This window comes from Spathaspora passalidarum, assembly GCF_000223485.1.
Source record: "Spathaspora passalidarum NRRL Y-27907 unplaced genomic scaffold SPAPAscaffold_4, whole genome shotgun sequence".
NCBI classification, from domain to species: Eukaryota; Fungi; Ascomycota; class Pichiomycetes; order Serinales; family Debaryomycetaceae; genus Spathaspora; species Spathaspora passalidarum.
The window spans coordinates 1,465,504-1,487,668 of NW_006767428.1; the positions used below are offsets into that span (position 1 = coordinate 1,465,504).

A 22,165-nucleotide genomic window follows, 5' to 3' on the forward strand; every position below is an offset into this window, starting at 1 on the left:
GCAGCCATGACAACTTGCTTTAGCTAGATTCCGGTGATTTCTTGCAAATTCTATATAGGTGTACAATAACAGGTTCTTTCAGAGAAATATTATTGAGTTTTGTCTATATAGTGATATAAAGTTTAAATATCTGTAGTAATAGTATTAGCAGTAGCAGCAGTAACATTAGCAATAACCGCTTTGGCTAGCTCTTCCAATTCGTAGCTGGTGTATTTGCATAATCCAAAGCAGAACGTACAACAAATTCCAACACCAACAACAGCACTTATTAACCCCTTCCATGGTAGGATCAGCTCCAAAGCTGTCTTTTGTTTTTTGTAACTTTCATTGAATTCTTTAAAAAATCCCTTGTAATGACTATCAAACCATGGTTTAAAAGAACCAATTGCAGCAAGTTTCAATATTTTTGTATTATCTAATGGGCCAACATCAAGATCGTATAATCCAAACATTTGATGAATTGTTACTGGGTTTCCATAAATCTGAGGATTAGAGGAAATATTTTCGAGTACTTTAATATACTCTAAAGTGAATGATCTTCCAATTTCACGTATATTTTTTGAACTGCCTGATTTCACTAGTCCGGATTCGTTGTCCACGATATTTCGTTTGAAGTAACCCTTAATCAACTTTTGTACCCGTTCTTCTGTTAAGTAGTTTTCAAATCCACTTTTGAGTAAGGAAAATGCTTGCACATAAAGATCCACTCTTTGAGCTGAACGATGCATAAAAGCCTCATACTTTTGGAAGCATTCCTGAGAAAAACGTCTGACTTTATTCCAAAACTCCAAGTCTGGATGTGTTAATTCATGTCTAAGAAATTCATCATACTTGAACTTGAATTCTTCAAGTGCTCTGATTTTTGTGGTTTCTTCATCTCCAACTATGAAATAAAGACTCATATTTGAATCATTTGATGAATTCTTAAGGCCTTCGATATATTTATCTTGTTCATCCTCCTCATTCATTTCATTCAACTGTGGTAACCTACAGTTGAATTTAGTTTTGTTCTTGTTATTAAAGACTAGTTTGACACTCATTCTGGATCCTTGTCTAATTCGACCAAAATGTTGATGATGGTTGATGCTAGGAATTGATTCAACTGTTGATTGGATTCTTGGATGAAGTTTAGTGCTAGGAATTTGTTCAATTATCCAATGATTTCTTGGGTACTTGCTTGGTGAGTGATACCTATATTGATATTGTAAATTATATTTCGTACTGGAATCTGTGGGGTTATAGTTATCTATTTATATTGATTCCTAGTCGTCTTTGTACAATACAATAGCACAGGTGATTGTGTTTCATATTCTTGGAACGGATTTTATTTTTTTTTTTGCAACTATTGGCCACAAAATCCTACTCTTGCAAAATTGCAGTTATCCGTAACAAACAAATCTACTTTTGCTTTGGGAATACTCTTTTCATTTGAAATAACCATTTATAGATGTGTCGTGATCTAGCTGAATGTTCTATGGACAGATGTCCTAGACTTTACATGCCTAATATATCCATACCTTTTCCAGCGTTTAATACAACGGGATATTGTCTATATCTGATTTTGCAAACAAGTTGACTTTGTGGTAAATATATAACAGTGATCAAATTATTTGATATGATCGTGCATTTACAACGCATATCAAAAATACAACAGATTGAACAACAGTATTTTGAAGCTGCGATTTGCAGTTCACCAACTAAATCAAAAGCCTGCTGATCACAATCAAATATAATGCAATTAACCATCTCTATTAATCTAGATATTCAGCCAATGAGAAATATAGCAGAATTAGTCTCGGTTGCAGTTGGACCTACACCATCACCACCTTCATGTGAGGATAGGTCTGCACACCCAGACCCGTTGTCTGTTTTATCCTTGCCAGACGAACTTCTTTCAATAATACTAGCACACATAAACCAATTAGACACATGCTCGGTTTTAGCAACACATTCGAGGTTTCGGGAAGTTGGACAGCGAAAACTATTCCGTTACATTTATGTAACATCCCATGATACGCAACTAGTTGTATCCTCCAATTTTTATACTCCATTCTACACCAATTTCACTGTTATCGGAGCATCAGCATTTGACTGTATTCGTTTCAGACCATTAGATCTTGTTAAAAAAATTGTATTCGATCAACACTATGGTTATACCGACTGGTTCAAAAATACAATGAAGGTGTACCCTCATATTAATTTTTTTGTAGAATTGCCACATTACAAAGAGCAGCTTGAGTACCTACAGAATAATCAGATTGGCCGCCTCCGTCGGTTTGTCTTGGATCAATCAATTATTTTTCAAGACTATCAAAATGAAAACAGATTATTTGTGGAGGAATTGAATGTCCTCAAGATTCCACGATGCAATCCAGATTTGAAGGTGCTTCAGTATTTGCCAAATCTCAGGGTATTACGGATTCGTGATATGCTTGATGTTGTCCATCATGCATTCAGATTTGGTAATTGGAAAAAATTGCACATTGAAGAATTGAGTATATTTTGGAAACAGGATTTACTTCCAGAATATATCACAGATTTGAAATATATGTTTAACTTGAGTCTGTTAGAATCACTCGAGCTTCATTTCTGTATGGATAACGAGGTACTGCCAAGTTATGAATCTGACTTGCAGCAAATGTTGACTCGAACAACTAATCTAACACAACTATCATTAACCTGCCAGCATATCAACTTTGCTGAAGCCATAGGGATGTTAAAACCAAACACATTAACAAGTTTTCATGTGGGAATTGTGTGGGAAAGAAGGTTTAGATTACTTGGGTATGAGTTTGACATAAGAAAAGTATTAAATAGACAACAAGAATCCGTTGAACGAGTTAGTATTAACGACTTGATTGAAAAATGCGAATGCCTGTCTCAATTGTTAGAGTGGGACCGATTTTATAAGAATGTGAAAGCTTGTTCTACCAATGATAGATACATGTATTACAAAAACAAGGACGAAGGTGCAATTAGAAAGGTATTGCAATCTGGATATCTCAAGCTCAGACAGGTTGTATTTGATAGGCGATATTACCATATTTCATATGCTCCACATATGAATTTGAAAGATATAGTTCGTGTTTTATAAGCTTCTCTATATGTATCACATCGTAGTTCCTGTATATTATTTGTAAAGCCAATACTAAATGTTCCGTGTGGCTGCAAATAAGCGCTTATGATTTATTCTCTTCTTTAAAATTTACCAATGTCCACAACAAACGAAGGTCCTTTCAATCCTGACACTTCTGGAGATACCATAGAAAGTTCACAGTCCTCGTCTGCGGGAGTTACAAGATTAGCTGAAGAAACCATCCTCAAGTTCAAACATAAGATTCTTGATAGATATAATCCCAAGTTGAATCCCGTTTGGCCCAATATTTACTACAATTTTCTTCTCATGTGTTATAAATGTTTTGGAATTGTATTTGTCAATAGTGGTGAGATTTATATATTATGTTGGATGTACTTTTGTACAGTTGTTCAAAACTTAACTCCAGAATTTGTTGTTGAAACCATGTTTGAAGCTTTCAAGATTAGATTTCAAAACGAAGTAACCAGGAGTTGGCTCAGTCTGCTGTTCCAATCTGCCAAGTCTCACGGTTTGAGTTTACTACGAGTTGGTCCTTCCAATGATATTTTACCAAAGTTTACTGAATCACAGTTGAGTTACATTGAGAATGAGTATAATGAGCGGACTAAACTATACTTTGAAAATGAAATTAAGAGAAGAGATTGGAGTATCAATAGGTCTACTGTTTTTTGGATAACAGTGTCATTGGTTGCGGTCCTATTGTTTTGGTTTTACCTCTTATGGATATGCTAAATGGTGCACGTTCTATCAAGAATTGCAAGTTTTACTGAAATAATGCTCATCACTTATATAAAGATGTTTTGGAGTAATGCATGTTAAGGAATATATATACACTAGCAATCAAGAAACCAGCAATGTTTCTATACAATCTTTACAACATCGTCATATGTAGGTATACTCTCAGCTGCCCCTCGCTTCTGAACTGCTAAACTACTTGCAGCAGTAGCGAATTTGACGGCGTTCTCAATAGTATTACCTGAACTTAATTGCAGGACAACAGCTCCAAAAAATGTATCTCCTGCGCCAGTGGTATCCACCGGGTTAGCCACCTTCTTAGCCTCTTGGAATTTCGGACTTGCTAATTCTGAAGTGACATACACAGCTCCTTTACTACCCATAGTAATAATCACACAATTGATATTATCTTTGTTGATCAATGATTGAAGTTTGATGCATAACTCAACAAATCCATCCTTGTTGTTGGTTTTCGTCAAGAAGTTCTTGTACTCGTTTTCCGGAAGTACAGCTTGAGCAACATCGAGAGCTTCGCCTTCATTTACAATCAATAAATCCAACATGCCCAACATTTCCAATGTGATCAACTCTGGTCTGAATGGTGAAGGGTTATATGCAATGTTGATACTTGGACGGTTTGACTTGATCCACTTAATTGACTTGATGGTATCAGGGTATTCATTCTGAAGAACCACAAATGTGCAATCTTCACTCTTGGGGAAATAAACCTGGTACTCTTGTTCAGTAGGTTTCAACTCTCCATTGGCACCGGGAGTAATCAAGATTCGATTCTCACCACCGGCATTCTCCTCCACGAGAATAACGGCAACACCCGAGGATCCAGGAACAGTTTTGACCCAATTTACATCAACATCATTCTTGACCAAGATCAGCTTCAATTGACTCCCAAAGGAATCATCACCAATGTTTCCAATCATGCGAATGATGTTGTCAGATTCAGAAAGTCGAGCACAGGCAAGGGCTTCATTGAGTCCCTTACCTCCTGGATGAGTCTCAAATGAGTTGGCTTGGACTGTTTGCCCTGCATTGGGAACAATCGGAGTATATGTCACTATATCATAGTTTAATGACCCGATGACAGTGATTATTGGCATGGTGGTGTAGCGTGTTGGAACTTGTTCGAGGTTTCCCATGCGGCAAAAAACTCGGGGGGTTTTATGTCTAAGTATAGTTGGTGCTACCATGCGTAGAGCCGTGTGTAAGGCACTTGGCAATTTCTACAACATCAACGGTTAACGATGTGGAATACACTAAAATAATGCAATTAAACTATAAAGAACTGTCTATGGCAACTTACCTTCTCTCTTTAATCTCATTCTTTCAGCAAAAGACATCTTTGGAGCAGGCTTAGGTTCAGGAGCAACTTCCTTGGCAACTTGAGCTTCAATTTCGGCTCTCTTTTTAGCCAAAGCCTCATCCTTTTCTCTTTGAACACGCAATTCTTCCTTGAATCTAGCCATTTCAGCTTCCTTCTTATGCTTAGCGGCTTCTTCAGCGGCAGCCTTGCGTTCTCTATCCTTTCTGACCTTCAATTCTTCAATACGCTTCTTCTTGATTTCTTCAATTCTTTCCAACTTAGCTTGTTCAAACTTGGCAGCAGCTTCTTGCTTCAATTGGGCAACCTTAGCAGCATTCTTGGCATCGATGATCTTCTTGAAGTCAGAGTAATCAGGAACAATTCTTTCAAGACGGGTCTTTAAACCAACAGATTCATCGTATTCCTTCTTGGCACGAGCGATCTTGGTTTGCTTGATAGCATTGTAGTTGTCCAATTCAACTTGTCTTTCGTGAATTTCATCTTCTTCCAAATGCTTGAGTTCAGCTCTACGGAAGGCACGTTCGAGGTAATCGACCTTTTTGGCGGTTTGAGAGAGTTTTTCCTCTAATTCACGCTTATCCTTGTTCAATTGTTCAATTTGCATCAACTTCAACTTGTCAGTGTCCAATTCTTCCAATTTGTCCAAATCAATCTTGATGATACCCTTGGCATTGATTTCCTCGGCAACCTTACGCTTTTCACTGAGTTGGATACGTAAACGTTCCTTTTCGAGCTTCTCAGCCTTCTTACGTTCGGCTTCAAGGAGAAGTCTTTCTTGTTCGGCCTTTTGTTCGGCAACAAGCTTTTCAGCCTTGAGTCTAGCAGCGATCTCTTCTTCTTCACGCTTACGCTTCTCAATCAAAGCCTTACGTTCCTCCATGATACGGACACGGTCAGCTAAAGCGGCTTGTTCGTCAACCATAGATTGTAAAGCACGGGCAGAGGCAGATTCGGCAGCTTGTTGTTGGGCAAGCTCGTAGTTTGGATCAACAATCTTGACACTTTCGTATAAAGTGCGGGCCAATTTCGAGATTTGGAAACGAATGAGTTCAGATGGGGAAACTTGGAGCTTACCGGTTGGGTAGTCTTGGTAGGTTTCTTCAAATGGATTTTGCTTGAATGAAACAACATCAGTTTCGTGATCAATGGTCAAGTTGAGTTGGCCGTCCTTGGCAGCGTTGACAATGAGATCTTCAACTTCAAGTGGGGTCAAACTGTGGGTCAAATCTGGGAAGATAGCAAGGGAAATCAAAAAGTCGAGCTTGACGGATTCGTAAACTTGAGAAACTTGTTGGAAAACTCTGAGGGCAACAACTTCAGTCAAGGTAGCAATGTACTTTTTGTAATCCTTGTCTTGTTCAATTAATTGGAAAATAGAAGTGACCTTGTCCTTGATGGATAATGGATGGAAATCACCCCCTTCCAACAATTGGAACAAAGTGGCAATTGGTTCATCAACATATCTCAAGATAGCTCTAGAAACAATAGACTTGATAAGGCCATCTCTAGTTGGGACTTGGTTCAAGTTCAACAAGGAAGAAAGCTTGGAGTTCTTGGTCTTGAATTCATCATCGGCATGAACAGCCTTTTGTGGGATGGACAAAGTGGACAAAACCAAGATGGAAGCGTATCTCTTCAATTCATCGTCAGTGGCATTTGGACTTTGGGAGTACAAGTTGAAGAACTTGTTCCAGGCAGCAGCGTGGAATAAAGAGTTGTCGGAAACAGCAAAGATACGTGCAACGTTTTCGTAGTAGTTGGCCATCATGGTTGGCTTTGGAGCCTTCTTGGAGGCAGTGAGCAAAGTATGGACATCATCGACAGAACGGAAAGATTCTTGCCAAAGTTCAAGCTTAACGGCAATGTTCAATTGAGAGAATCTTTGTTCCAAATAACGTTGAACGGTTTCTGAATCGGACAAATCGATAGCATAGGTAGAATAAGAAGAAGTGGTGGCGGTAGTGGTGGCACCTGGAGCACCGGTACCGGTAACACTTTGCATGTGAGTTCTCAACAATTCACATAATCTTCTAAATTCAGCCTTTCTCTTGTAGTTCAAACAAAACTTGAAAGCTTGGTTGACAATGGCGGAATAGGTAACTTCCAACTTGGAGTTGTTTCTCAAGATATCCAAAACAGCTCTAAAGGCTTCCCAAAGGAACCTTAACCAAGGAGTAACCAATTCACGTTCAGTACGGTCGGCAGAATCGGTGTTTGAAACGGCACTTAAAAGAATGGTTTCTGGAGTAGAAGCAACTTCCAAATCGTCATCATGGTCGTGTTCTTCTTGGTCAATTTTGATGTCGGCCTTGGCTTGAGCTTCGTCTAACTTAGCTTCGGACAATTCAATGAACTTGGTGACGATGACTTGAACGGATTCCAACCCGTTTTCAGACATTTGCACGTTCTTCTTGTACTGATGTAAGGCATCTTTAGCTAACTTACCTTTGCGTAAATCAACGGCGAGTTTAATCAAAAGCAAAGCGATTGGTTGAAGGTCTTCGACGGCCAAATAACGGATACGCTTTGCAGTTATGAGTTCGTAAAGGGTGTCGAGGGCGGCTTCGTGCTCTCCAACTGCAATCAAATCCTCAGCACGCTTAAGAACGTTCTCAGGACGGAATGCATGACTCTTATGTGGTGGTGCCATTGTATAAAGTCTTGGTTGTTGTTGTTGTGTAGAGACAGCAGATCTGAAATGGCCGTAGTTAAAGAAAATTGTGTAGGAAAAATTTTCACTATCAATGGAAAGGTCGTGCGGTGACTGAAAAATTTGCACCTATAGCAATGACATGGGGATACACCACCTTTAACGTGTCCCCCTGCACTCATTTGGTGCTGTTACAAGAGGCTATCGCATCTGTTGTGTGCGGCAAGTATCTAGCAACGATCTAGCACCTATCTACAAATTTCTAGCAACTTTCTAGCAACTGTCTAGCAACCGCTACAATGCGTGCTACATGGATTAAGATGTGTTACATATATTAATACGTACTAATATCAGTTATACTCAATTTATGCTCCTGGAGCAGGAAACTTCACTTGCATGTCTTCTACCGCCTTCTTCATCTGGGCTTTATCCAACAACAACAAACTCAACTTAGGGTCAATACCATACTCGGTAAACACTCTTCTTGAATCAGTTTCTTGTTTCTGTTCACTGTAGTTGAATATCCCTTTGTAACTTGCGTGTTCTTCCAACACCATATCCTCGTAATGGAAATAGTCCATTTCCACAGGCTTGGGTTCATTGCTGGCAATCTTCTTCTTTTTGCTCTTGGTTTCGGTTTCTTCTTCGGTTTCATTGGCACTGACCAATTGGTACACTTTACTCACGACTAAGAAATAGTCAAATTCGTACTTTTCATGACTGTCTTCGGCCTTGCTCATTTCATCAAGTAACATATTGTACATTGGTGGCACAACTTCTATAGGCATATTGATTAATCTTTCGCTTACAATCAACCCCGTTTTCAATTGGGATTTCCCATGTAACAATTTCTTTAAAATAAGGTTGAACTGGGTTCTGTCTTTGGTTTTGCTCAACACATATTCAATCAACTTTTTGATGCTGGGGCTACCACGATGTTCATTCAAATTGACTACGGAAAGAATAGCAAATGGGTCACTTTCGGTACCTTCGGTCTTTATAGTGGTTCCGATGGAATGTTTGGTCAAGATCAAATCTGCCAATCCAGAAATGTCGAATTGAGAAGCGTCATCGCCGAATAACTGACGGAGAAAGTTTTTCAAAGCGTGGAAATCGACATCGGGGTTCAAATCAAAGAAATCGAAATCGACATTGACTGTTTCTTCTGCTTCTTCCTCTTCTGCTCCTTCTTGCTGTTGTTGTGGTTCTTGTTCGTATTCGTCGTCAGTTGAGCTGACGTCGATGTCTGAATCTGAATCTTGCTCCTGTTTCCTCTTGGCCATTGTGTGTGATGAGATGAGACTGGCAGAGAGATGTACTTTATTTTTTTATTTTTTTTTATTGTAGCTATCACCACTGAGTTTACAACCAATGGCCATTGTCAATTACGAATCAGACAGTGACAACTCGAATCATTCAGATGTCGAGGCTGTAGTAACAAAGAAACAGAGGATAGACTCGGGTAAAAAATTGCACATCGATGAAACTACATTCAACTACAACTTGTTGTCGCAAGAACGACGAGTCAATGCATCCGCAAAACAACGAGCTAAGGAGTTAAAGAAGAAGCGGAAAGGGGGTCCTTGGGGCGGGTACTCCGATGACGAGGAAGAGCAAGAACATCAAGAAGAGCCAGAGTCAGAGTCAGAGTCAGAGCCAGAACCAGAACCAGCTCCAACACAAGAAGAACCATCCACAGTTACAACCAAATTTGTTGGTCCCAACCAATTCGACTACCTTGGTAGAACATACATGCACGCCCCTAGCCTCCCCACACCAACCACCTGTTTCACTCCAAAGACAATCATTCACTCATTTGCAGCTCATGACCACGGTATAAACAAACTCGCATTACTCCCCAAGTCTGGTCACTTGCTTCTAAGCTGTGGTAACGATAGTTTAATCAAACTCTGGCTGGTGGAAACCCACCAACTCCTTCGTATATTCATGGGCCACAGCGCTTCGGTCAAGGACATAGTTTTCAACTTTGACGGTTCTAAATTCTTGAGTTGCGGTTACGATAGACTCGTCAACTTGTGGAACACCGAAACAGGTGAAATACTACATTCATTCAAATTGAGTTCGCTCCCACAAGCGCTCTTATTTCATGGCCAAGAATTCTTAGTTGGACTTTCCAATAACAAAATCGAGCATTACAACTTGCAAGGAACCCTACTCCAAACATATGACCACCATCAAGGTGGGATAAACACCCTTGTCCATATCACCAATAACATATTCATGTCCACCTCAGATGACAAAACAGTGCGAATGTGGAATTATGGCATAAACATCCCGATCAAAACCATCTCTTCCCATCTCCAACATGCCATGCCGGCAGGAGCAGTCCACCCCACAGCCAACTACATCGCACTACAATCCATGGACAATACCATACGGGTGATCCATTCCACGGGTAAATACAAGTACAAAAAGAGCAAGACATTTACAGGGCACCATTGTTCCGGGTATGGTATCGACATCGCCATTTCTCAAGACGGAAGAATCATAATGAGCGGGGATTCCAAGGGGTATGCCTATTTCTGGGATTGGAAAACTGGCAATTTGGTCAATCGTATAAAATGCAGCGATAAAGTAGTTAAATGTATTGTCATGCACCCGAAACAAAAGAGTATGGTTTATGTTGGTGGAGAGTCAGGTGAAGTTTATATATGTGATTAACTAACCTATACAATTACACATTTTTCCTTTTGATAACTGACACTCTTCTTGCGGTCTCGATGATGGAAATGTCGTTTCTTCTTGCGATCAGTGTCACCATTGTCTGCCAACTCGGTAAATGCAACTTGCGACCCCGTCTTTTCTGACACAATCTCTCCTAAGGACTCTGTAGAATCAACCTTAGTGCTGGCGCCAGTCCGTTTAATCTTTTGCCAAATGGTTTCATCGGAATTGTTCAGGTTAATCACAGGGAATGCCTCTAAATTCTCCTTCTCCTTCTCCTCATCAACCTTATCAAGTTTGATGCTGCTGATATTGGAGTTGGTACTCCATTGACTGTTTCTTCTAAATTGTGGACTCAATCCAATACTGCTGGAGCCTTTCTCTGACGTCAACTCTTCCTTATAATAATTCTTATCACCATCCAAAACATACCAGTAGTATTTGTCCCTCACATCAACAAACTTTGGATCAGTAGCAGGAACATCAGGAATTGGAATACTAAAATTGGTATGTGCTGTAGTATGTGCTGGTACTGACTCAGCAGATGCAGTAACCGACAAAGATTCATCCCAATACCCGCCTTGGGCACCTTTAGGAACAAATGGGTTCTCACTCATGGCGCCTGCAAATGGATTCTTGTCCTTTTCAATCGCCACAAGTCTGTAAAACAACATGTACGGCCACTCTGTAGAAAACACCTCGCTAAACGACTTCTCCACTACCCGATGCAACTTTCTCATATCATCGTACAAATACCACTTGGCTGCGTAAGCTTCTTCTTCACTCACATCCAACATGGTGTCCAGGTCCTTACGCACCACACTTATGAAATGACCCAGGCTGATCAGGTTCCCCCGGTGACAAATTGCACTCTCGAGAATAAGCTTGAATCCAGCAGTATCATCGTCGATATCATCCACAACGAAATTGGGCAAGTTGATGACTGGTGGGATAATGATACGTTTCAGGGACCGGATCGCGGTGGAATTGTTGAATTCGTATCGTTTGAGACAGATGGGCAATATGGGTTTCCGGTTGGCGAAATCGCGCGAGTTGTTAGCAATATTCACGCTATCTTTAATTGGATTGTCATCAGTATAAAAGGGTAATAACCGGAGAAACATCCATGCTGGTAAACTGACTTGTTTGGGCTCCTCGGCTAAACTCCAGATTGAAAGGGTAGATGAACGATGACGAACAGAAGTACGAATATGATCACTCTTGATGCTGTCTGAACGGCGGACTCTGGCTGCTTCTTCGATGTTTTCCACGTGTTCATTGGTGGGTTTGGAAATAACGGTTTCATCTTCGGGAATGGAATATGTGACTTCACCAAGAGTAGGCAAGGGCAGGTTAAATGATAGGATGGATGCACGACGTTCTAATTCTCGTTCGAGTTCTCGTTCAACGTTGATTGTATTGTTGAAATAATGCTCAAGGCATTCTTCAAGAAGAATTTCGTCGCATCCAGAACTAGACAGATTCAGTGATTCTGGTTCTTTGGTGCCAGACTTCTCATCAGATTTGTCTTTGGATTTCTTGTCTGGCCCATCCATTGAAAGAGGAGTAGAATCTAATTTCAGTTCCAGCTTAGACTCAGGCGTTTCAGACACGGGTTTGCTGGACTCGGAATTTTCAGACAAAGGTTTACTAATTTGGGAATTTTGGGAAACTGAACTCAGACCCGGCTTGGTTGACTCTTCTTCTTCTTCTTCTTCTTCAGGTATACTAACAAACAAGATCCGTTCTCTAGAAAACTTCTCATCGTCCGTCTGGCTATACTTCCCGCCATGCTTAATATCAATTTTAAATGTTAATAAAGGCATGCTTAAACACTCAGTCAAGAATTCGAATAATGCAGCAGCATCCTGCTGTTTATGACTCATGGCTTCCTTAAACCCCAATTTCGCCAATAATTCACACAACCTAACCGTAATATCGGTAGTGATCAAGTTCCCAGATCGTAAAAGTGTAACATATGCTCGAAGTAATGCTCTTAGTTTGTCAATGTCGGGATTATGACTATTGGAAATAAATAAAATCGGTTCAAATGATTCCAAGTTGGCAAACATGGAAAACAACAATGCATCCATATAACACATGACATTGTCCCAGTTCTCAGCACCCATATATCGGATCGTACACCCGAATTTGTCCACGCCAGAATTGGTCAAAAACAACCCTTGTTCACTCAACTGGAACACACGAAGGAGATGGAACGTCTTGATGACATCACCACGAGTGAAGGGAGACCGCAACAATGCAATGATGGCATTCACGCTGGGCACAGGGAGGGACAAGTGCTTGAATCCCTTTATGATTGTGGTCACCAGGTGCGACTTGTCGTTATATCGTATCGGAGAAAACGGGGTGTGCTTTATCGTGGTTTCGCGATCAACCTTGGCGTAGGAGTCCATGTACCATAGCCAAAAGGAATCCGGGAAGATTCGTGATGGATCATTTGATTTGAATCGACGGAGCATGGAGTGCTGATGATGTGTATGCTATGGAGGTGGAGGTGGGTTATGCAAAAAATGTCTATTATGCGGTCTTGGCTATGTGTAGATTTGTAAATAGTACGATATTATTATATGCAGTATATGTTTTCTTTTTTATACGACCTTCTCTATGTCTAAAGCTTATTGTGTCAAGAGGAAAGAGTATGATTTATGTTGATGTGTTGATTTCGAAGGTCGTGGCTCGTACTCATTCATGCATCAGGCACAACAAAACTTTAATTGCGTTTTTACGAGGCGGCACTGCACGGGCGGGGAGATTACCCAAAAAAAAATGACTTCCCCATTGGGTAGCAAGTGGATGTTACCCGATACACCTACAGTCAAATAGAGATATGTGTGTTTACTATGTGTGTTTACTATTAATGCTACAACTCTAATGCTCTCATCTTGTCCAAGACTTCGTCTACCCGTTTATCCAATTTCCCACTAACATAATCCTCTCTTGTTCTAGCATCCAATTTCCCTTGCAATCCATTCAATACTCTATAACTTTCCCCGAAAAACCTAGTTTGAATCTTGACAAATGCTTCAAATGAAGGATCAAAATATGGAACCCGTAAACTAACCAACTTAGGTAATTCTCGTTTCAATTGGTCGTTGATCTCCAGGTATGCTCGTTCAGCTTCATCAGCTTCGGAAGCTGTTTCTGACACTTTTTGATCAAAGGAAGGGTCTAATTGGGGCTTCTCCATTAATTTCTTGAGTTTGTTCTTCATAGCATCATAATCCAATTGTTTGTTGGTTCTTCTTTTAATGGCATCATTTATTTCAATATAGTAGGAATTGAATCTTGCTATTGGGTTAAGAACAGTTTGGTTATAAGGTTGTTCAAAGTTGGCAACACAATCGGAATTCAATTTCAAAAGGGTGTGATAGTATTCTTGTGAAAGTGATTCAAACTTGGCAGCTTCTTCTTGTTGTTGTTGTTGTTGTTGTTCTTGGTTGTCTTCCTCACCAGTGCCATTTGCTTCTTTGGGTTTGGCGGTGGAGGCGGTTGTTCCATAGAAGGAACTCAATGCTTCAGCAACATTGATTTGCGAATTGGTGACTAACTTCAAGCATTCCAGATAGTTGCGTAATTGTTTTTGTAATTTCAAAGAACTGGCTTCCAAAGTACGATATCGTTTCTCTTCAAAGTCGTAATCCTTATCGATGGTCTGCTCTATGTGTCCTGTTTTGAGCATCACTTGCGTGCCCGCTCTATTAATAGCTTTCTTAATCCCGATCCATGACATAGCGGGCAGTGTTAGGAAAGAAAGATGTGTTGTAAAGTGACTGTGATTTTTTTTGTGGTAAATCGGAATAAATGGAACAACTCCCTAGTGTTTTTTTAGCCGGCGTACCGACAAGCACAAATCATATGTAAGTTTGGATGCCGCTCTATTTTGGTATGATAAGTTGGCAACAAACTTCTAATCTAATTTCCAAACGACCTCAATCCTCTTGTTAAGGATACCACACGGGTTCGACTATATTGCTATAATCTGCAATCAAACTACAGTGATTGTAAACTAAGTTTTTACCTTACGGAATATTTTTATAGCTGTTATATAACCACTTGTACTTACTGCTGCATATAGGCGTCAAGATCTAACAAATCAAAGCTGAAAATATTATTAAATGTCTCACTTGACCCTTGAACAGTCGCTCCAGTTGCTCCATTATTACTGATATGAAGACTATTATCAATTTGCTCTTGAGCAGCTGTTGGGGTACCTGCGGTCAGCACAGGAAACATTCCCTGAGTAGGTGTAATTGTCCCCTGGCTAAACAAGGCATCTACCATCTTAAGGAAACCAACATTTTGCGACATGTTTTCATCTGTGTATGGGATCATTGGATCCACTATACTGTTTGAACGTCCCGAGCTTGATGATGAAGAAATCGACGTGCCAGTAATTTTTACCTGTACGGCATTTGCATCCGATGGAGTTGAAGTTATGGCCGGAGTGGATTGGCTATTCACTTGCTCGTGCTGCTTCAATTCTTTTTTCAATACCATTACCCTTGATTCCAACATAGCCAATGGATACTTAGCAAGGATCCACACATCGGCTTTAAACACGACTTTTATATAACTGATAAAGAACTCCAATCTTTCAAATTGTTCGTCAATCTTTTTCGAGTTGCGGTTCAATAGCTGTATCAACATTAATTTACACACAAGAATCATCACGTATAGCACCACAATGTTTTTCAAATAGCATGGATCCTCCACGTTTCTGAATATTATTTCCATTTCTTGACATATCACGGTAAACATCAGAATATCACTTCCTATCGGCAACAACAAAAACGGCTTGTTCAAGATTATAAACATTAAATAGAATGCAAATTTAAACAGATGGTCGGTGATTCGTGCACTTCGTTTAAGACTAGACATGTTCCATACTAGTTCCTTGGGTAAGGCGTTTCTCCATTGAATTAACCGGTTATTGTACTCGCGCAATTGATTGTATTTAACAATGAATGTTCTTTTAAACTCCTCGGCATCTTTGAATGGCATTATTTGATAAATTGAAGTAATCATGGGATCCCCCATGGCTAATAAACCAACAATATGAGGCAACTTTATATCATTCAATCCATTATTGAAAATTGGATAATCACAATCATACATTAACATCTTGGGTCTACCAAAGATGTACCCTGCATAATTATCAATTATGAATGTCCCCCAATATGTCAAGTTTTTTAAATTGTTCATTGCTTCATCCGGCTCCTCTTTGGTTGAGTCGTGGAGTCCAAGATCAAACCCCATGCGGAACGACATCCCCGATAATTGCCATGCCAGCGATAATTCCCCACGATTAAGTTCGAAAAACGCATTGAGTACCAATGCCACCAATTTTGGATAGGACGATTTGCTCAATGTATAGTTGTGAAAGATTATGCGTTGCGAAAGCTCGTAGTAGAAGAGTGCACCGGGAAGATCATCTCGATATATTGAGCCAATGACACTGAGTGAGTAAATCAATTCTGGTGAGATGTAAGTATTGTTGGGATATGTGCAAAATATCTGTTCGGCGTAACCTATCTCATCTACATGGGCTCGCAAATCTTCAAATAACTCTTGTGTCTTTCTTGTGTTTAAAATATAGCATAAGATTTGGTGGTCAAAATACGTGAGTGCAATATTTATCAAATCTGATACTTTTTGTGAAGTTAGCACCTGCAAATCAACCTTGACTTCACCTATTAAGGTTTCGCTGTTCTCATTCCCGTTGGTGTACCCATCATTATTGTCGCCTTCTTGCTTTACACTATCGAGCTTGGGAATTGATGGACGCGAAGACGAATTTACAAGCATACTTTCGTCATATACAGAAGTGGCCCCCATGAAATATCCATTTCTGCCATCAGGACCTCTGAAGTACTTGCTGGTTAAATCTAAGCTGTGATTGGTCCTTCGGCCAGGAACACTGGCTCCTGGGATAATCACTGGTGGTGGAGGCAAGTTTGGATGGGATGGGTTTAACGGTATTGGTGGAAGATGAATGTTATTTGGGGTAGAATTTGATCGAGTTGGTGGAAGAGTTGGTGGCCATTGGTGGTATGGTTGTTGCATTGTGGCTGTTTGTGCTTCTATTGGAGTACCCGCGGGTATTTGTGTTGGTCCTACAACTGCTCCAGGTCGAGGTGGAGGAACTTCAGAAGCTACAATTGTAGTATTAGAGAACTGGTTGGTTTGTTGGAATTGCTGTTGATATTGTGGAGCATATCCTTGATGAATTTTTGTAAGTTGAGGATATGATTGTGATGCCTGAACTTGTGGTGTTTGAACTTGTGGCGTAGAACCATTTGAATACGGTGATACTGATACTGAGTTTTGTCTTGGTCTTGTATGGTTGTATTCCTCCATAGATGTATTAATATTATTAGTGTTGTTGATGTTGTTATTATTAACGCCATATTGACCTTGCAGTAAATTTCGAATTCTTCGGGCTAATTCTTGAGGATCATCTTTGATTCGTATCAACTCGCTCAAACATTCTTGGGTCTGACGGTTCACCATTTCTAACTGTGTAATGTATTCACTTGAATATCGGTGTTTTCTATGGTCTATATTAGGATAAGTGCATATGTGATTTCGTTTGGTACAATTAGAACACGGGAACCCACCATCACACTTTCGTTTAATCGTACGACATAGGTTGCACGATGTCGATTGTCGTTTTCGAGTAGATTCCTTCACCATAGCTTATAATGATATGTATCTGAAATTCTTTTCTAGTAATGACAAAAGATACTTATTTGATCTGGTTAATATGTGTGGAAAATAGAATGTTAAGTTACGATGGTCTCCATCATTAATTATGTGATGATTACGCCTGATGCAACACCAATATTTAAAAAAAAAAAAAAAAAATGAAAGAGCCCACCACACATGCGAAGAAGAAGAAAAACATTACACAAACCCAAAAGAGAAATGAGCAACGGCGGATAAACAATTATGCTTGAGGTTATAAGCCCTGATACAGCAACCTGCGCATATTCCGAAACTTCCATACATGAAAGACGAGACTAGTTCAAACAGACTATAAGTTTCAGAATATGACTAATTTAGAGACAGCTTTTGGCACAAATCTAAAAAGCTTCTTTGGTTGTGGATTTTTAAAAGTGTGAGGGAAGATTTTGTACCCACGGCTTGGGTGTTTAATGACACAAAATAATTGTCTTTTAGTTCGGTATTTAATAATTTTTCTCGGAATATTCCGAATGATGCATTTAGTTTTAGTTTAAATTTTGTCTAATTCATGTGGCGGTCTTTTTGTGTGAAAAAACGTGTACATCTAGATTCGATACTGGGGATATATCTGGTGTTGCATGCAAGAGACTAAATTAATAAAAATAGATTAGATCGTCGATGTAGAGTGAATCATTCTTATGCATGAGACACATCTTGTTCCAAATTAACACCAAGTCCGTGCACCAAGTACGAATATTTCGTAAGCTCTTGATTAGAGTTATTTGACATGTTTTCTTTTCAGGCTAAGATTGTGGTGAATAAGAAGATCCTTTAGCAAGACCACATAAAACATGCAGACAAGTACTTTTCTTGTTTTTTTTTATTTTATTTTATTTTTTTGATATTTCTTGTTCTGGTGCTACCATGTGTGCAAAGGTTTTATTATTATTATTGGGATCCACACTAGTGGCTAGCGTAATCTTGATGTTACCACATTGCTAAGAATTGGGATAAGTAACATGATTTACTTAAATATAGAAGTATTCGGATCAGCTCATGATAATCCTTGAAACATTATATCACGTTATCTTTCATTTCACAATCGCCCCAGATTTGATTCCAACTTGACACACATGTCAGAGCTTATCTTTTATACGAGAAGTGGCAAGGCACTGTAATGGACTAACAAATTAACTGGGTGGGATCTTGCTTACCCTGCAAGAGTTGTAGAATGTAATTAAGTATCTTGGTTGATGGCTAATATGGATCTATGAAGATATAAGGAAAATGGACTTGTGTGGTTGCTGGGGAGGTTGGTCCAAGAAAATGTTTCGTTCGATCACAGTCGAGTGTAACAAACCAATATTATAAATACCTATACTGCAACACCAACATGATTCTAAGGTTATTAGAATGGAACCCTAATTTTGAATCAGGAAGTATTATCAACTCCCCCCTTTGGTACACGAGATGATATAACTAAAAGAGCTTCAAATGGAAATGATCAAACTTTAGATAATTTCATGTTTCGATTCATTTCAAATGGACAGATTCAAAATATCATCGGAACTATGCCTGGGAAAACTAGAATTCTTGGAGACAAACTTCGTAAATTAGAAGGGTGGTGCCATACACTTATTTCATTGTGATTCATCTGTGCATGTCAGCCTTGTGTTTTGAATGGCCATTCAAATTCAATCTTGACGGGGTATTCAATTAATACGATTATTTACGTTTCAGCTTCTTTGTTGTTTGTTTTGTGTTGAGAATGACCCCCGACTGATTAGTTAGTTTTTACCAAATAATGGGATACTTTATATTCTACATAGGACAGGCAAACACGCAATCCAACACCTTTTTGCTATTGCCACCTCTACCTCAATAGCCATCTCTTATCTTTCGCATTCAATATCGAATTCTAGAATTGCCATGGCTGTTTCTTTCCAGAATAGGATACAGACTAAACTTTAAAATTCCTACCTGTTACATTCCTAGTGTTTATCCTGCATACTGCGCTATCTTCCCATTTTTCAAAATCCAAAGATTGGAACCATAAAAATAGGCAACTCAAAATTTTGATTACGAAAACAGTAAAATCATCCAAAGGACAACTCGTAAAAGTGTGTGGAGAGGACATACCTAAGCATACTCATACCATAAGAGTGGGGGGTTTTGATCGTTTGCTCGTGCATGAAGATAGCGTTGTATACAGAAAAACCTGCATCAATTACATCATAGCTTCATTGTCTCCATTTAAATGTGGTTTTTTTGAGTGCATCCGCACGACCCTTCCGGCTAACACACATGAACCCTGAGATGTCAACGAGCAACCAGTCTCCGTAGTCATCTTCTAGAACCACTATGCCTGATTCAGTCAAATCTGAGGTTTAATACTTACGAATTGTAGCATAATACAATGTTTATTTTTTTCTCTTATAAATCTCTAAACCACTCTATAAATCTGGTTGTGTGTGGGAATTACGATATTAAGCTTATTGTTTGTACGGCCGAATCTTTTTATTTATTTTTTTTTTTCTACACCCACGGAAGCGGCACCCACATAAAAGTTTAAAAGTTGCTTTCTTTGTCAAAAGTCACAAACTCAGATAGACAACCATATATCACATTACGATACTACTTCCCGCTAGCCCCCAGTAACCAAATGGGAAACACCACATCTTCGTCCAGTAATAACCATGCCAGTAATGGCGTTGGACTAAGTAGTGGTTCGCGAAAATCATCCGCTCGGAAAGAGTCCACCAACAGTGACGTCCGGAAATCAACCGCCAGTCATAAAGTAACTTCATTGGATGAAGAATTCAGTGATTTAATTTTACATCAGGTGAAGCCTACAAGTTCACAATCTACTAGCATTTCACAACACGGTTATGTTCATAGTTCTCAAAGCACGCTCATGCAGAATCAAGGGGGGCTTGGTCATTCTCTGGTTGCGCATTCACAACTGCTGATTGCGCATCCCCTGCTGAAACAGCAACCGTATCATGTTCCTCAGCAAATAAGACTTTTCAATCCTAATCTGGTTAGTTCTGGCCCTATGGAAAGTGGCCATCTGAACGAATCTGAACAATCTGCTGAATACAACAACTTCACTAATGATTTGATTGAAGATGAGTTTAATGAATTGGATGACGTCTTGATGGAAACTGACGATACTTCGGTACTGAGGAATATTCTCCCTGATGAAGAGCAAAGTGAAGTCATGGATGTTGTTCATGAAGAACATCCAATCGAGCATAATATATACTCTCCTCCTCCTGATTTGAGCAAGGTCAAGTTTACCAAAGTTAGTAACGGTACCCATGGAGATATTTCCTTACCACTTTCTGCACACCCACCTTCATTTCCTCCATCTGCTCCACAAAGTACAATATCGGCTGCTCAGCAAGCACGCAATGCTCATTCTCCATCACCTAACCCAGAACAACAACAACAACAACAGCAGCAACATATAAATCAGCAATTCCATCAGAAACGATTTAAATCTAATACAAATCTGTTACTTATACCAGTAGAAATCAAGTGGGTCAATACATCAAGAGAACCTATTTCCAAAATTTCAATAATTGGGTCATTTTCAGCTTGGCGTGATGTTATCAAACTCAGTCCTCTGCCCAAGCACGATAATGAATATGTTACCAACATCAACCTACCACTAGGTGTTCATAAATTACTATATATTATCAACAATGAATACCGTGTTAGTGACCAATTACCTACTGCTACTGACCAGGAAGGGATTTTTTTTAATTGGTTCGAAGTTATTGACGATACCCATTTGTTTAATCATTCCTCTAATCAGCCAAATCATGTTGGAGCCAGCACTGATTATGATGCCAATATTATAGCAGGAAAACTGGAAGTTGAAAGAATCAAAGAGAAGAGCAATAGTTTCTTGCAGAGGCTTTCCAAAGAGAATTCTAATGTGGAGCATGTTGAACATGCTGAACAAGAAGAACAAGATCATGATCAAGACCACGAGCAGCACTATGTTTACCCAAACTCTTACGATATGCCTTATGACATGCTGACGAGTTCAACGTCCTTGTTCAAACAAGACTCCCGTATTTCTCAGCCTCAACTAGAATACTCGAGCGAAATACCCGAGATGTTTGTAAACTATGACTATTTTAAACAGAAGGCGCCCGATTACGAACTTGCAGAACCACCCCATCTCCCACCTCATTTGAACAATGTTCTTCTCAACAAGATGCAACCTCAAGGACACCCTCCACCACTTACACCAACCCATTCATCCTCCTTGATTCCACAACCAACTTATATGCAGCCATCTAATTCAACCATGAGTACTACTAGTGCAGGAAGTTTCCACAATAGACCTCCCCTTAGAAGAGCCGATAGTTCCTATTATGCATCCAGCAAAGAAAGTAGTATACCTAATCATGTCATTTTGAACCATTTGATGACAACAAGTATTCGCAATGATGTGTTGACAGTGGCATGTATCACCAGGTACTCGGGAAAGTTTGTAACTCAGATTATGTACTCACCAGCTGATAACAACTGAGTGTAGAGTGAAGATATTCGAAATAGATTTTTTAGTAGTTGCGTTTATGGGCATTGGTATGTAGTTATATTTCTAGACCTCGTCAATTTTAGAAGCAATATCACAGTATTATTTTTAGTTCTTATTCACATGGGCGTGGTAACCTTGTGGCCCGAGATACTAGCCATCACTAAGAAGGTCTATGAGTTTTGGTCCTGCATATGGTCTTACCGCATGTAAATTATTGCATCTAAATTTCGAATTATAATTAAACTACATTCGAACATACTACTGTTGCTAAAAAGACTATTTTTTTAAAAATCAAAAAGTATATGACGGTAAAACAAACGAACTATATATGGAATGAACATATTGAAAAGTGACCTTCAACCAGGTAAGAAGTTTATTTTTTTTCGGTTTATAATG

At 39.4% G+C, this 22,165-nt stretch overlaps 11 protein-coding genes across 11 annotated transcripts; 3 read left to right on the plus strand and 8 right to left on the minus strand. All coding sequences in view use genetic code 12, as the record gives it.

Moving 5' to 3' along the window:
• Positions 1 to 122: 122 nt before the first annotated feature.
• On the minus strand, positions 123 to 1,323 carry SPAPADRAFT_67149 (uncharacterized protein; the record flags this gene model as incomplete). The annotated part of the gene is made up of 1 exon (XM_007375759.1): positions 123 to 1,323. The coding sequence occupies one exon, from the start codon at positions 1,038 to 1,040 to the stop codon at positions 123 to 125; it is 918 nt and encodes a 305-aa protein (XP_007375821.1).
• A 409-nt stretch (positions 1,324 to 1,732) lies between these two features.
• SPAPADRAFT_51092 (uncharacterized protein) lies at positions 1,733 to 3,094 on the plus strand (the record flags this gene model as incomplete). The annotated part of the gene is made up of 1 exon (XM_007375760.1): positions 1,733 to 3,094. The coding sequence occupies one exon, from the start codon at positions 1,733 to 1,735 to the stop codon at positions 3,092 to 3,094; it is 1,362 nt and encodes a 453-aa protein (XP_007375822.1).
• Positions 3,095 to 3,658: 564 nt separating this feature from the next.
• Positions 3,659 to 4,970, minus strand: RBK1 (putative ribokinase; the record flags this gene model as incomplete). Its single annotated transcript, XM_007375761.1, has 1 exon — positions 3,659 to 4,970. One exon carries the CDS (start codon positions 4,945 to 4,947, stop codon positions 3,958 to 3,960), a length of 990 nt encoding a protein of 329 aa, XP_007375823.1.
• Positions 4,971 to 5,136: 166 nt separating this feature from the next.
• Positions 5,137 to 7,821, minus strand: RPG1A (translation initiation factor eIF3 subunit a; the record flags this gene model as incomplete). The annotated part of the gene is made up of 1 exon (XM_007375762.1): positions 5,137 to 7,821. The coding sequence occupies one exon, from the start codon at positions 7,819 to 7,821 to the stop codon at positions 5,137 to 5,139; it is 2,685 nt and encodes an 894-aa protein (XP_007375824.1).
• A 317-nt stretch (positions 7,822 to 8,138) lies between these two features.
• Positions 8,139 to 9,114, minus strand: SPAPADRAFT_61615 (protein-transporting protein; the record flags this gene model as incomplete). The annotated part of the gene is made up of 1 exon (XM_007375763.1): positions 8,139 to 9,114. The coding sequence occupies one exon, from the start codon at positions 9,102 to 9,104 to the stop codon at positions 8,187 to 8,189; it is 918 nt and encodes a 305-aa protein (XP_007375825.1).
• Positions 9,115 to 9,192: 78 nt separating this feature from the next.
• SPAPADRAFT_139731 (uncharacterized protein) lies at positions 9,193 to 10,503 on the plus strand (the record flags this gene model as incomplete). Its single annotated transcript, XM_007375764.1, has 1 exon — positions 9,193 to 10,503. One exon carries the CDS (start codon positions 9,193 to 9,195, stop codon positions 10,501 to 10,503), a length of 1,311 nt encoding a protein of 436 aa, XP_007375826.1.
• A 5-nt stretch (positions 10,504 to 10,508) lies between these two features.
• SPAPADRAFT_51095 (uncharacterized protein) lies at positions 10,509 to 12,989 on the minus strand (the record flags this gene model as incomplete). Its single annotated transcript, XM_007375765.1, has 1 exon — positions 10,509 to 12,989. The coding sequence occupies one exon, from the start codon at positions 12,987 to 12,989 to the stop codon at positions 10,509 to 10,511; it is 2,481 nt and encodes an 826-aa protein (XP_007375827.1).
• Positions 12,990 to 13,352: 363 nt separating this feature from the next.
• Positions 13,353 to 14,312, minus strand: RVS162 (Rvs162p; the record flags this gene model as incomplete). The annotated part of the gene is made up of 1 exon (XM_007375766.1): positions 13,353 to 14,312. One exon carries the CDS (start codon positions 14,258 to 14,260, stop codon positions 13,391 to 13,393), a length of 870 nt encoding a protein of 289 aa, XP_007375828.1.
• A 277-nt stretch (positions 14,313 to 14,589) lies between these two features.
• Positions 14,590 to 16,335, minus strand: ROB1 (Zn(II)2Cys6 transcription factor ROB1; the record flags this gene model as incomplete). Its single annotated transcript, XM_007375767.1, has 1 exon — positions 14,590 to 16,335. One exon carries the CDS (start codon positions 16,333 to 16,335, stop codon positions 14,590 to 14,592), a length of 1,746 nt encoding a protein of 581 aa, XP_007375829.1.
• A 48-nt stretch (positions 16,336 to 16,383) lies between these two features.
• Positions 16,384 to 17,121, minus strand: SPAPADRAFT_61619 (uncharacterized protein; the record flags this gene model as incomplete). The annotated part of the gene is made up of 1 exon (XM_007375768.1): positions 16,384 to 17,121. A coding segment is annotated over one exon (472 nt), but the record flags the coding sequence as incomplete, so codon positions are not given.
• A 2,511-nt stretch (positions 17,122 to 19,632) lies between these two features.
• On the plus strand, positions 19,633 to 21,878 carry KIS2 (Kis2p; the record flags this gene model as incomplete). The annotated part of the gene is made up of 1 exon (XM_007375769.1): positions 19,633 to 21,878. The coding sequence occupies one exon, from the start codon at positions 19,877 to 19,879 to the stop codon at positions 21,758 to 21,760; it is 1,884 nt and encodes a 627-aa protein (XP_007375831.1).
• Positions 21,879 to 22,165: the final 287 nt, after the last annotated feature.